Raw genomic sequence first — 14,239 nt, 5'->3', positions numbered from 1 at the left:
CTTTGCCCAGAGTAGGCCTACCCTTGAAGTGCATTTTATCAGTAGGACTATGGTCTCATGAGTCTTCTCAAGTACTCCCTGTGGATAGGCCAAACCATCAGCAGAGTTAAATGCAATGGAAACCCATTTAACTGGTATTTTTTATTCAGTACATGGGAATTTAACCATATAAGCTATTTGTATGTGCACTACGTCATCACGCACATACTTTTATCCACAACAAGTACATTTTATGAAAACACATCTCTGGTGGGAAAATGCGCATATTTTATTTATGTTGATTTGAGAATATTCGCATGAAACTCCGTCGCCAACTGGATGGAAACCCAGCTAGTTTTTCTGATATATTCACTCTACATTTGGCATCATTATCCTTTATCAATCTCAATGTGAATGTGTTTAATGTGAATCTCAGTAATAAATTGATCTGTCAATGAGAATTAATTAAATGTTGTATTATTTTACCAATGTTTGTGTGAGGGGATAAAACGTCTGATCCTATCAGTAGTTAGGAGCAACTTCTATTCTTCAAACTTGAATTGTACTCCACGGGATCAAACAAAGTTGTCCATGAGAAGTTACACCCAGAAATTGATATATATATATGATAAATACATATTTCTATGCATAAGAAAACAAAGTGCGTAAGAATGGTTTTGGTATTGACAGAAAAAATCTAGTTACAGCCCAAAAAAGCCTTTTTACCGTTGTTGATTTTGTAATGAATCTGCAAGTATATTTTACACAGGCAAACACGTGATAGGTAGGGGTCCTTCGGGTGAAAGGCTGGATTTCATTACATTGCAGTCTCCTTCAGTTCGCCCTCCAACCGGTGAAGTTTACAGCTAGCCCCGTCTTTTACTGGTAAGTAAAGCAACTAAACTGGCTTTTATTGTAGAGGAACTAAACGACATATTTGCCGTGGTTTATGACCACGCTTGCTCGAGGACTGCCTGACACGCAATTGCTAAATGTGCTTAGCTAGCTAACCGGTTAGCATTAGCTATCTAACTAATTAGCTTTGCTACTGGACCTGTAACCTTACACGAGAAAGGACAACTCATGTCCACTGCACATGTGTGTTAAATGGAGTTCAGCCGGATTACTTTGTTGTTACTTGGAGCTGCTCTAGGAGAATAGCTAGCTAGTAACGTTAATGGAGTCTCTGAATTGCACCATACCCAGTGATTGATTTAATGGGACAGACCGGGTAGGGGCCAGTAATTGGCTGGAGAGTGGACATATGTATCAAAACGTCATGCCAATAAAGAACATTTGAATTTAATTGAGTGGAGCGCTTCCCAGACCTACATTCCTCCGCCTGGCCTTAACTGAGTGAGTCACTGAGGTGTAGCCTAGCGTCAGTTCAGATAAATTAGCCATGCAGAGCTATCCAGAACCAGACAGGCCACTTATCATACTCACTCAGATTATCAACATCTGCAAGGAAACCTTGCTCTGGGCTGATAGAGTTGGATGCTATAGACAGGCAACCACACTTTTTATTGTATAGTGCAGGGCTCTCCAACCTTGTTCCTGGAGAGCTACCACCCAGTAGGTTTTTGCTCCAACCTTAATCTAGAGCACCTGATTCTAATAATTAGCTGGTTGATAAGCTGAATCAGGTTAGTTACGACTGGGGTTGGAGAGCCCTGTTAATATAGTGGGGAAATAAACTTTTAGCCCAAAGGATGACTAGCTGTGTTGGATGAGTAGTTATGTTCATAGACAGGGCCATCTCAAGCATTTTAGTGGCCCTCCTTTTGACAGTGGAGAGAAATGTACATTTAAAGTGAATTTCCTGCAATATACATCTTGCCTTGACTTATGCCATGTTAATGATATCAGAGTGAGAGTGACTAACAAATCAATGGTAGTCCCCTAGAGGTCAGGGCCCCTGGGCACGTGCCCTGCGTAACCGGTCAGTATTCTGCAATGATACCTGGCTAGACTAATTTACCAATCTCAAAATTGTTAGCTGACATGGCTAATTGAGTGACTGACAGAACAAGAGAGACATTTCTGATGCACAACCACATTTTGAACTTTAGCCTTGTGTATTCTACTATTCAAACTCTAAACAGTAAGTTGAGACCCTGACCTGAGTACCTTTAAAAACAATACAAATAACACTTTTTGAGTGGGTTGGGGGGCCGCTAGGGTCCTGGGCCCTAAGTTACCGCTTATTCCTGGAGCCGGCCCTGTTCATAGATTCAAAAGAAATTGGTTTCCAAAGCAGGCGTTATGTAAATCAAAATGAACTCTGACTATTGGGTAATGTATGCATCTTTTCTCCCTGCTGCAGGTGTAATGGCTGTGCCTCCATCATATGGTGACCTCGGCAAATCTGCCAAGGACATCTTCAACAAGGGCTATGGTACTGTACATTTCACTCTGAAACAAATATACTTAAGGTGGTTTTAATTAAAAACCTTGTGTGAGAACAGGAATAACCAATAGGGTGAGTTTGTTTGAGGGATGCGAAACCAATAGGCAGGATGGGAGAGCGCTCTATCTATAGAGAGATAGATAGATACATAAAATATATATATATATATTTTATCTCGGCTTTGCATGTCATCCTGTAAGATGTTAGTGTATGAAGGATTACATTATCTGCTGACAATGATTACATTCATGACTATTTCCCATTTGTGAAATATGCATCAGTGGTTGACTAACTTTGCTTTCTCCCTGAAGGGTTCGGCCTGGTGAAGCTTGATGTGAAGACCAAGTCCAGCAGCGGAGTGGTAAGTTGACTTATTTTCTTTCTAATCATGTGTGCACTTTCAAAATGAATGTAGAATTATCTCTACTCTAATATATATATATATATATATATACACACACACACACTTACTACCATTCAAAAGTTTGAGCTCTCTTAGAAATGTCCTTGTTTTCGAAAGAAAAGCAATTTTTTTTGTCCATTAAAATAACATTAAATTGATCAGAAATACAGTGTAGACATTGTTAATGTTATAAATGGCTATTGTAGCTGGAAACGGCTGATTAAAAAAAAATGGAATATCTACATAGGCGTACAGAGACCCATTATCAGCAACCATCAGTCCTGTGTTCCAATGGAACGTTGTGTTTGCTAATCCAAGTTTATCATTTTAAAAGGCTAATAGAAAACCCTTTTGCAATTATGTTAGAACAGCTGAAAACTGTTGTGCTGATTATAGAAGCAATAAAACTGGCCTTCTTGAGACTAGTTGAGTATCTGGAGCATCAGCAATTGTGGGTTTGATTACAGGCTCAAAATGGCCAGAAACAAATAATTTTCTTCTGAAACTCGTCAGTCTATTCTTGTTCTGAGAAATGAAGGCTATTCCATGTGAGAAATTGCCAAGAAACTGAAGATCTCGTTACAACACTGTGTACTACTCCCTTCACAGAACAGCGCAAACTGGCTCTAACCAGAATAGAAAGAGGAGTGGGAGGCCCCGGTGCACAACTGAGCAAGAAGACAAATACATTAGTGTCTAGTTTGAGAAACAGACGCCTCACAGGTCCTCAACTGGCAGCTTCATTAAATAGTAGCCGCAAAACACCAGTCTCAATGTCAACAGTGAAGAGGCGACTCCGGGATGCTGACCTTCTAGGCAGAGTTGCAAAGAAAAAGCCATATCTCAGATTGGCCAATAAAAAGAAAAGATTAAGATGGGCAGTCTGAGATATGGCTTTTTCTTTGCAACTCTGCCTAGAAGGTCAGCATCCCGGAGTCGCCTCTTCACTGTTGACATTGAGACTGGTGTTTTGTGGGTACTATTTAATGCAGCTGCCAGTTGAGGACGTGTGAGGCGCCTGTTTCTCAAACTAGACACTAATGTATTTGTCTTCTTGCTCAGTTGTGCACCGGGGCCTCCCACTCCTCTTTTTATGTATGTAAACCTGTGACCCACTGGGAATGTGATAAAATAAATAAAAGCTGAAATAAATCATTCTCTCTACTATTATTCTGACATTTCACATTCTTAAAATAAAGTGGTGATCCTAACTGACCTAAGACAGGGAATTGTTACTATGATTAAATGTCAGGAATTGTGAAAAACTGAGTTTAAATGTATTTGGCTAAGGTGTATATATGTATGTGTGTGTGTGTAGAGATATATATATATATATATATATATATCTCTACACACACACACATACATATATACACCTTAGCCAAATACATTTAAACTCAGTTTTTCACAATTCCTGACATTTAATCATAGTAACAATTCCCTGTCTTAGGTCAGTTAGGATCACCACTTTATTTTAAGAATGTGAAATGTCAGAATAATAGTAGAGAGAATGATTTATTTCAGCTTTTATTTATTTTATCACATTCCCAGTGGGTCACAGGTTTACATACATAAAAAGAGGAGTGGGAGGCCCCGGTGCACAACTGAGCAAGAAGACAAATACATTAGTGTCTAGTTTGAGAAACAGACGCCTCACAGGTCCTCAACTGGCAGCTTCATTAAATAGTAGCCGCAAAACACCAGTCTCAATGTCAACAGTGAAGAGGCGACTCCGGGATGCTGACCTTCTAGGCAGAGTTGCAAAGAAAAAGCCATATCTCAGACTGCCCATCTTAATCTTTTCTTTTTATTGGCCAATCTGAGATATGGCTTTTTCTTTGCAACTCTGCCTAGAAGGTCAGCATCCCGGAGTCGCCTCTTCACTGTTGACATTGAGACTGGTGTTTTGTGGGTACTATTTAATGCAGCTGCCAGTTGAGGACGTGTGAGGCGCCTGTTTCTCAAACTAGACACTAATGTATTTGTCTTCTTGCTCAGTTGTGCACCGGGGCCTCCCACTCCTCTTTTTATGTATGTAAACCTGTGACCCACTGGGAATGTGATAAAATAAATAAAAGCTGAAATAAATCATTCTCTCTACTATTATTCTGACATTTCACATTCTTAAAATAAAGTGGTGATCCTAACTGACCTAAGACAGGGAATTGTTACTATGATTAAATGTCAGGAATTGTGAAAAACTGAGTTTAAATGTATTTGGCTAAGGTGTATATATGTATGTGTGTGTGTGTAGAGATATATATATATATATATATATATATCTCTACACACACACCCACATATATGTGGGTGTGTGTGTTTATGGTCTTTATGATAAAAACCCAATTGCATTCAGATATTTTTTACAACATTTGTTTTTATTCATATCCTGATGTGAACCCTTTTACAAATGTTCTGCAGGAGTTCAAAACAGCTGGCTCCACCAACACGGACACCAGCAAGGTGGCGGGCAGCTTGGAAACCAAATACAAGAGGTCAGAGTACGGCCTGACCTTCACAGAGAAGTGGAACATTGACAACACCCTGGGAACAGAGATCACCGTCGAAGACCAGGTTTGGATTCAACAAAGATTTTATTTTAAATGCTTTTTGTAACACAATCGGTGTTGTGTATGGAGTTTCTCACAATAGCCTTGACACACAATTGAAAAGAGAGAGGATTCTAACAAATAATGAATATTCAATATGTAGTGATCACATAAAATGCAGGTAGATCAACCTTGTGTTACCAGTCTGATTCTTTGTTCTTGTTTCCTTTAGATTGTCAATGGTCTGAAGCTGACATTCGACACAACCTTCTCACCAAACACTGGGTAAAATTACAATTTCAATGCAGAGGACCAGTTCGAAAAATGTATGCACTCACTACTGTAAGTTGCTCTGGATAAAAGCGTCTGCTAAATTACTAAAATGTAAAAATGTACTTATAGTACTTAAAACAGTGTTTCATGTGTTCGGACATATGGGTGCCGATGGTATTAACATATAGCTAGACCAGAAGAGTCAGTCCAGCACGTAGTGTCCTTGCATGAAGGTAACATGATCTGAGGTGTGCATTCCTCACAGGCTCGTGGGTGGATCTGATGTGACGGGTCAGGCAAATTAACTTTAGCCTGACAAGGCACTCATCTGTGTAGTATTTATTATTATCCACATCCAAGCCATGGATTGTGTTACTGTTGTTTTTTTGCTTGTATATTTGAATGGAGGTGTTTATTCTCCTAGTTGGCCTCCAGACTTTGACCATTTTAAACAGATGTTTTTATTTTTGGGGCAACTAAAATCTTGATTTGGTCAAGCAGTAGCCTAATGTGCATTAATATATGTTAATGTATGTAAATTGTAAAGTATTTTGTCTGTAATGTCTTTTTCGTTGTGTCGGACCCCAGTAAGATGAGCTGTCGCCATTGGCGTCTGTTAATGGGGATCCTAATAAAATCCCAAAATCCGGATTCCTCCATGAAAGTCTCTGCCCTGCCCAGCCCCTGTGGCTGTTTTTCTCTGCACGCTCAGAGTAGGTTAGAGGGAGGAACAAAATAGTCTGTTGAAGAGAAAGGGGTCTCAGCTTTCTGTAGGTATTACATTTTATTTCTCAACTCTCAATATTGACTGTTTTAGCATTTTTTAACCAAAGTAACTGGTATAGTGCTGACGTATACGGAGCACCGGATGCACGCATCTGCAATTTGCGGTCATTGCATAGGCCTATATAGACATCGTTGGGTAGTATGCAACAATGTTTTTTTAGGACATTTAATGTTGGTGTGACCAAATCCTATTCAGTAGTGCCTCCCCAGCCAGTCCACATAGTATTGGCTTTCCTGGAAGTGTAAATCCTGTGGGATGGAATATGGCACATGCCTAGTAGTGACACATGGTGGGCCAGTGGAGGAGTCTCCTCTTACATGTTGGGGAGGAGGGGGTGGTCGTCACGCTGTCGCTGCATGTCCACTGAGCTCCGGGGGAGGAGTTTCCCCTAGGTACAGATCTAGGATCAGTTTCCCCTCCCCGAATCTTAACTTTAACCGTTAGTGGAGGGGGGGAATGCAAAACTGACCCAAGATCAGCATCTAAGGGCAACTTCACTCCACTGAATGCTACAGCTTCTCAGTTAGTCACACTGCCTAGGCTAACAGTTTAGAACTGGGTTTAGTGTCATGTAACATTAGCATTTTAAGGGGCTCATAAAGTATTATTATTGTAATCCCTAGTTGCTAATGCTGTGAGTGAATGGAGTTGTGTGTGTGCACTTACTGTAAGCCTCGTTGGCTAGTGTGTAATGACGATCCAGAAAGACATTGCTCAGGATTGGTATTGCTTGTGGACTCTTGATTATGAACATAAGAGAGTGTATGGGTGAAGTACTACTGGAGTGAGGTTTTCCAGCTCTTGGTTTTCCCAATTGTTTTCATATTCTGTTAAGGTTGCTACATTTCCATCAGACTGGTTATATTAGGCCTGAGCTGTTTGGCTGCTCAATACAAATATTTCAGTTCAGAATGTAGGCTAAGGCTAACCAAATATGTTTTCCGCTCCAACGACAGCAAGAAGAGCGGCAAAGTCAAGACCGCCTACAAGCGCGAGTTTGTCAACCTGGGCTGTGACGTCGACTTTGACTTCGCTGGCCCCGCTATCCATGGAGCGGCCGTCGTGGGTTACGAGGGCTGGCTCGCCGGCTACGAGATGACCTTTGACACGGCCAAGTCTAAGATGACCCAGAACAACTTCGCTGTGGGATACAAGACCGGGGACTTCCAGCTACACACCAACGTGTAAGTGAGAGCATACAATGTATACAAGTGTATGAATTTCCAGTCCTCTGCTATGTGCATACAAGAACAATTACCTTCAAAGGCAAACATTGTCTATTCAATTGTTTAAAAAAATATGCACACCCACACGCAAAAACAATGTACATAGATGACTGGACAGCTGTAGTCAACCTGGAAATTGTAGTAATCATTGAATATCTAATGATTTAACCAAAGCACCTAAACAGGGTTCAAAACGTCAGGCCCTACAAACTGCATAGCAGGGTAAAGGCTAGGACTTGATTTCGAACTGCACTACAGACAAATATTTTCATATCACTCCTTCTCTCCCTAATCTTTTCCCTGGTTGTTGTTACAGAAATGACGGTGTACAATTCGGTGGCTCCATCTACCAGAAGGTGAGCCCGGCGCTGGAGACAGCGGTCAACCTTGCCTGGACTGCCGGCAGCAACAGCACAAGCTTCGGCATCGCAGCCAAATACCAGCTGGACAAGAGCGCCTCCATCAGTGTAAGTACTGTGCAGTTTCCCAGACAGAGCTTTAGCCTAGGACTAAAAAGCATTGTCAATGGAGATTTTCCATTGAATTCACTTTTTTAAATGTGTCCAGGAAACCGTCCCTTTGTGGTGGTCTTACTGTGTCCTAAGAACACATGCAAGAAACGCTCAAGTACTTACTAGGGCTGTCTACCACTCACTACGTAGTTACTAGGGCTATCTACCACTCACTACGTAGTTACTAGGGCTGTCTACCACTCACTACGTAGTTACTAGGGCTGTCTACCACTCACTACGTAGTTACTAGGGCTGTCTACCACTCACTACGTAGTTACTAGGGCTGTCTACCACTCACTACGTAGTTACTAGGGCTGTCTACCACTCGCTACGTAGTTACTAGGGCTGTCTACCACTCGCTACGTAGTTACTAGGGGTGTCTACCACTCGCTACGTAGTTACTAGGGGTGTCTACCACTCGCTACGTAGTTACTAGGGCTGTCTACCACTCGCTACGTAGTTACTAGGGCTGTCTACCACTCGCTACGTAGTTACTAGGGCTGTCTACCACTCGCTACGTACCTACTAGGGCTGTCTAGCACTCGCTACGTACTTACTAGGGCTGTCTACCACTCGCTACGTAGTTACTAGGGCTGTCTTCCACTCGCTACGTAGTTACTAGGGCTGTCTACCACTCGCTACGTAGTTACTAGGGCTGTCTACCACTCGCTACGTAGTTACTAGGGCTGTCTTCCACTCGCTACGTACTTACTAGGGCTGTCTACCACTCGCTACGTACCTACTAGGGCTGTCTACCACTCGCTACGTAGTTACTAGGGCTGTCTACCACTCGCTACGTAGTTACTAGGGCTGTCTACCACTCGCTACGTAGTTACTAGGGCTGTCTACCACTCACTACGTACTTACTAGGGCTGTCTACCACTCGCTACGTACTTACTAGGGCTGTCTTCCACTCGCTACGTAGTTACTAGGGCTGTCTACCACTCGCTACGTAGTTACTAGGGCTGTCTACCACTCGCTACGTAGTTACTAGGGCTGTCTACCACTCGCTACGTAGTTACTAGGGCTGTCTACCACTCGCTACGTAGTTACTAGGGCTGTCTTCCACTCGCTACGTACCTACTAGGGCTGTCTACCACTCGCTACGTACTTACTAGGGCTGTCTACCACTCACTACGTAGTTACTAGGGCTGTCTACCACTCGCTACGTAGTTACTAGGGCTGTCTACCACTCACTACGTAGTTACTAGGGCTGTCTACCACTCGCTACGTACTTACTAGGGCTGTCTACCACTCACTACATACAGTTGAAGTCGGAAGTTTACATACACTTAGGTTGGAGTCATTAAAACCCGTTTTTCAACCACTCCACACACGCCTGAAGGTACCACGTTCATCTGTACAAACAATACTACGCAAGTATAAACGCCATGGGACCACGCAGCCGTCATACCGCTCAGGAAGGAGACGTGTTCTGTCTCCTAGAAATGAACCTACTTTGGTGCGAAAAGTGCAAATCAATCCCAGAACAACAGCAAAGGACCTTGTGAAGATGCTGGAGGAAACAGGTACAAAAGTATCTATATCCACAGTAAAACAAGTCCTATATCGACATAACCTGAAAGGCTGCTCAGCAAGGAAGAAGTCACTGCTCCAAAACCGCCATAAAAAACCCAGACTACAGTTTGCAACTGCACATGGGGACAAAGATCGTTCTTTTTGGAGAAATGTCCTCTGGCCTGATGAAACTAAAATAGAACTGTTTGGCCATAATGACCATCGTTATGTTTGGAGGAAAAAGGGGGCGCTTGCAAGCCAAAGAACACCATCCCAACCGTGAAGCACGGGGGTGGCAGCATAATGCTGTAGGGGTGCTTTACTACAGAAGGGACTGGTGCACTTCACAAAATAGATGGCATCATGAGGAAGGAAAATTATGTGGATATATTGAAGCAACATCTCAAGACATCAGTCAGGAAGTTAAAGCTTGGTCGCAAATGGGTCTTCCAAATGGACAATGACCCCAAGCATACTTCCAAAGTTGTGGCAAAATGGCTTAAGGACAACAAAGTCAAGGTATTGGAGTGGCCATCACAAAGCCCTGACCTCAATCCTATAGAACATTTGTGGGCAGAACTGAAAAAGCGTGTGCGAGCAAGGAGGCCTACAAACCTGACTCAGTTACACCAGCTCTGTCAGGAGGAATTGGCCAATATTCACCCAACTTATTGTGGGAAGCTTGTGGAAGGCTACCCGAAATGTTTGACCCAAGTTAAACAATTTAAAGGCAATGCTACCGAATACTAATTGAGTGTATGTAAACTTCTGACCCACTGGGATTGTGATGAAATAAATAAAAGCCGAAATAAATCACTCTCTACTATTATTCTGACATTTCACATTCTTAAAATAAAGTGGTGATCCTAACTGACCTAAGACAGGTAATTCTTACTAGGTTTAAATGTCAGGAATTGTGAAAAACTAAATGTATTTGGCTAAGGTGTATGTAAACTTCCGACTTCAACTGTGCTTACTAGGGCTGTCTGCCACTCACTACATTGTCTGGCGCTCCAGGATCAGAGCTGCCCACTCTAGTTTAGAAGACTGCTGTTGTTAGGAACTTTCCTCTGCCTTTTTGGATTGTAAGTCTTTCATTCTGTCTTTCCAGGCTAAAGTGAACAACATCAGCCTGGTCGGTCTTGGTTACACTCAGACGCTGAGACCAGGTAAGACCTCTCGTTTTACAATAGATATAATTGTTCCCTTACTGCTGTTACTACAAGTTCCCTCAAGTTGTAATGTTAGATTTGTGTGGCGTACCACTCTTGTCTGTAGCCCACTGCTTCTCTATGAGCAACCCACACTTCATAATGCAACATCCTCTTCTCTTCCTGAACCAAAGTGCTCAACGTGACTCTTACACAGTGTGTAAAAAAAATAAAAAGTGTACACTCCACACTGCACCAAAATCGATTTGAAGATGATGCTTTACTGGGGACTCACATGTGGCGAGATGATCAGCTACCAGTAATTTTAAATGAAAGGAGACTCAAAGCGACGGTCGGTCAATAGAGAGCTAGCGACCAGACATTCCCAAGTTTATGTAAATTTCATCGACTGCCATCATACATGCTGTTTGTAGGGCGATCTCCACTTGATTATCTCTGCAAGTGTGAGTCCCCACTAATGCAACATCCTATTCATTTTGCTCTCAATGCGTCTCGGAGTACTGTTCTTGTTATAGATGCACTCCTGCAGTGCTACAGAAGGCTCAGATAGAAGTCCGTTATGTAGAGCAGACTAGTTTCTCTTTCATTTGAAAAAGGAAATCATTGTCAGCTCTATAAGAGAGATTTCTATCTGCAATGATGAGAATGTTGACACCAGGGATAGAACGTAAGGATTTCACTGCCCTGGCAGGCTAGTATGGCACCCTTCTCAACAGTACTAGCCTCAGGCTAGTGGGCTTGCTTCATTTCCATCTCTAGTTGACATCCTAGTTTTCTCAGTTCCTTTTTTACCCTCATCCTGAATGCGACCCTGACGTTGTCTCTCTCCCCTGTTGCAGGTGTGAAACTCACCCTCTCTGCCCTGGTGGACGGAAAGAGCATCAACGCTGGAGGCCACAAGCTGGGCCTGGGGTTGGAACTGGAGGCCTAAACTCTCCTCACGGCGTCGGGGACGAGAATATCAGCAGAATCTGGCCTTAATGTATTTCCAACTCAAACCAGATATATCATTGAAGGGGTGTGTTCAGAGGCTACAAGAACAAGAGAAATAAACACTTTTTTAGTTACCGTTTTACGACGGTAGCTACTTCCGTCATTCTTTGGTGTACATGCTTGCTTTGTAGTTGTTTCCATTAAAAGACACTTGCAGTGGGTCAGTAATTTATACACCTTCTCATTGTATCTATCCAACACTGCCATGACAATGAAATGCACCACACCATTCTCCTCCCAATGTGACCAGAAACTTAACTTGCAGTGCATTCGTAAAGTATTCAGACCTCCCCTCATCAATCTACACACAATACCCCATAATGACAAAGCAAATACAGTTGTTGTTTTTCTGCACATTTATTAAAAATGGGAAACTATCACATTTACATACGTATTCAGACCCTTTACTCAGTACAGTTGGTCACCTGTAGCTCCTATGTTTATCCCTGAAGTATTGTTGTTATTTGGTGAGACATCAGTTGATTGATTATACGCGGTGGGTGCTTTTGGTCATACATTATTTTTTTTTTTTTTTTTTGAGGGGGTAGATCAGCTTAATATTGCAGATTGTAACTTCCATCAATGTAATTGTCTGCATCACTTCCAATCCCCCATGTTTTTATATATACCTTTAAAAAAATATATTCCCCTTTATTGCTTTCCAACCCCACCACCCTTTCCCTAATTGGAGTAAACTAGTGAACAACAATGCTTAGGCCTCTACTTCCAGCTTATACTTACTATATATATTTTATGGACACAGTCAATTTTACAATAATTATATTTAGTTTTTTTCTCCTGAACTACTTCTACTCTCAACCTCTCCGATCATTTTCATGATGTCCATCCGGTTTGCTTCTATATGCCATATCTTTCTAACTGTGCTCTTTCACAAAAGCTCCCAACCTACAACCTATATACTTATTATGGACACAGTATGCTTACATTATTAGTTATCTTGTTATTAGTCCCATCCTTCAACTCTGTTCAACACCAGCCATCTATCTCTTAACAGATTCTAAAATTGATTAAATAGTTTTTTTTCTCCCCCTCATCAATCTGCACAATACCCCATAATGACAAAGCAAAAAAACGTTTTTTATTTATTTCTGCAAATGTATTAAAAATGGGAAACTATCTCATTGACATACGTATTCAGATCCTTTACTCAGTACAGTTGGTCACCTGTAGCTCCTATGTTTATCCCTGAAGTATTGTTTTTATTTGGTGAGACATCAGTTGATTGGTTAAACGCGGTGGGTGCTTTTGGTCATACATTCTTTCTGATTTGACCACTTCTAACCAATCATTTGATATTCTGTGGTCTGAAGACATTTCTCATTTGCATTTGCAACCGCGTTCTTCAGTACACTAGGTTTCTCCCACTGTTATTTAATTACTGTCGTATACCTTGTTTTCTTTCCACAAGGACAAGCTTAACGCCATGTTGTACCGTTATGCTCAGCGTCAGTTGGCCATCAGGGTTTGAGATGTAGCTGTACATGAAGACCTCGCTTAATCAGAACAGTTTTTGGGTGGCTTGAAACTGTAAGAAAGTCTAAGTTTAGGGGATACCTGTAATTCTTGCTGACCTGCCAGGCTTGCTTTTGTTTTCTACTTTGCTGATGATGACTAAGGGAGGGGTTTTAGGTTCACAGTAATGCCAAACTGTCTGGCTGTGTGTGTAGGCTCTCCCAGGGGCTTCATCTGGTCACTGGGCTGGCTGAGACAGCGATCACAGGAAACCTGGGAGGTCCCTTCGTGTATGGTTTAACTTTTCAATAAAATCTTTGAGCTCCACAAACCAACTCCTGACTTTTTTTGTGAGTGATGATAAACTCTTCTGGCTTTGGGAGGTCTTGCTTATCAGGGATTATTGAAAGATGGGACAATCCCGACAATTATTTCTTAATATTTAACATTTAAAATATGTTTGTAGACAAAAGTACGAGCTATCATATGATGTAAAGGAACAACCTTATTCAAACAATTTATGAAATGCACTTAACTGGATTTGTCAACTCAATCAGACACCATAAAACACATTTAATTGTTATATTTATTGTCCAAGTGTTTAAAGGCCTTGATTGTTTCATTCTAACATAAGATTATTAAAGTATTTAATACAAACCTCCCCCCCAAAAAAAATTATACGCTAGCATTTTGCCATGTTTTTCTAGATTCAGAACATAAAACAAGATTAACAAAAATATAAACGCAACATGCAACAATTTCAAAGAGTTACAATTCATTTGAAGAAATCAGTCAATTGAAATAAATTCATAGGCCCTAATCTATGGATTTCACATGAATGGGAATACAGATATGCATCTGTTCGTAACAGATACCTTATAAAAAAATGGCCCTCACAATGGGCCTCAGGATCCCGTTACGGTATTTTTGTGTATTCAAATTGC

The 14,239-nt window shown here is 41.5% G+C and overlaps 1 protein-coding gene across 1 annotated transcript; it reads left to right on the top strand.

The window, feature by feature from the left end:
- The first annotated feature begins 758 nt into the window (after positions 1 to 758).
- LOC121553204 (voltage-dependent anion-selective channel protein 2) lies at positions 759 to 11,996 on the top strand. The gene is made up of 9 exons (XM_041866208.2): positions 759 to 864; positions 2,306 to 2,377; positions 2,701 to 2,750; positions 5,214 to 5,366; positions 5,574 to 5,626; positions 7,358 to 7,585; positions 7,944 to 8,094; positions 10,769 to 10,826; positions 11,669 to 11,996. The coding sequence occupies exons 2-9, from the start codon at positions 2,311 to 2,313 to the stop codon at positions 11,758 to 11,760; spliced, it is 852 nt and encodes a 283-aa protein (XP_041722142.1). The 5' UTR covers positions 759 to 864; positions 2,306 to 2,310; the 3' UTR covers positions 11,761 to 11,996.
- The last annotated feature ends 2,243 nt before the right edge of the window (positions 11,997 to 14,239 follow it).

Source organism: Coregonus clupeaformis, chromosome 37 (genome assembly GCF_020615455.1).
Source record: "Coregonus clupeaformis isolate EN_2021a chromosome 37, ASM2061545v1, whole genome shotgun sequence".
NCBI classification, from domain to species: domain Eukaryota; kingdom Metazoa; phylum Chordata; class Actinopteri; order Salmoniformes; family Salmonidae; genus Coregonus; species Coregonus clupeaformis.
This window is presented reverse-complemented; position numbering and strand designations above follow the sequence as displayed.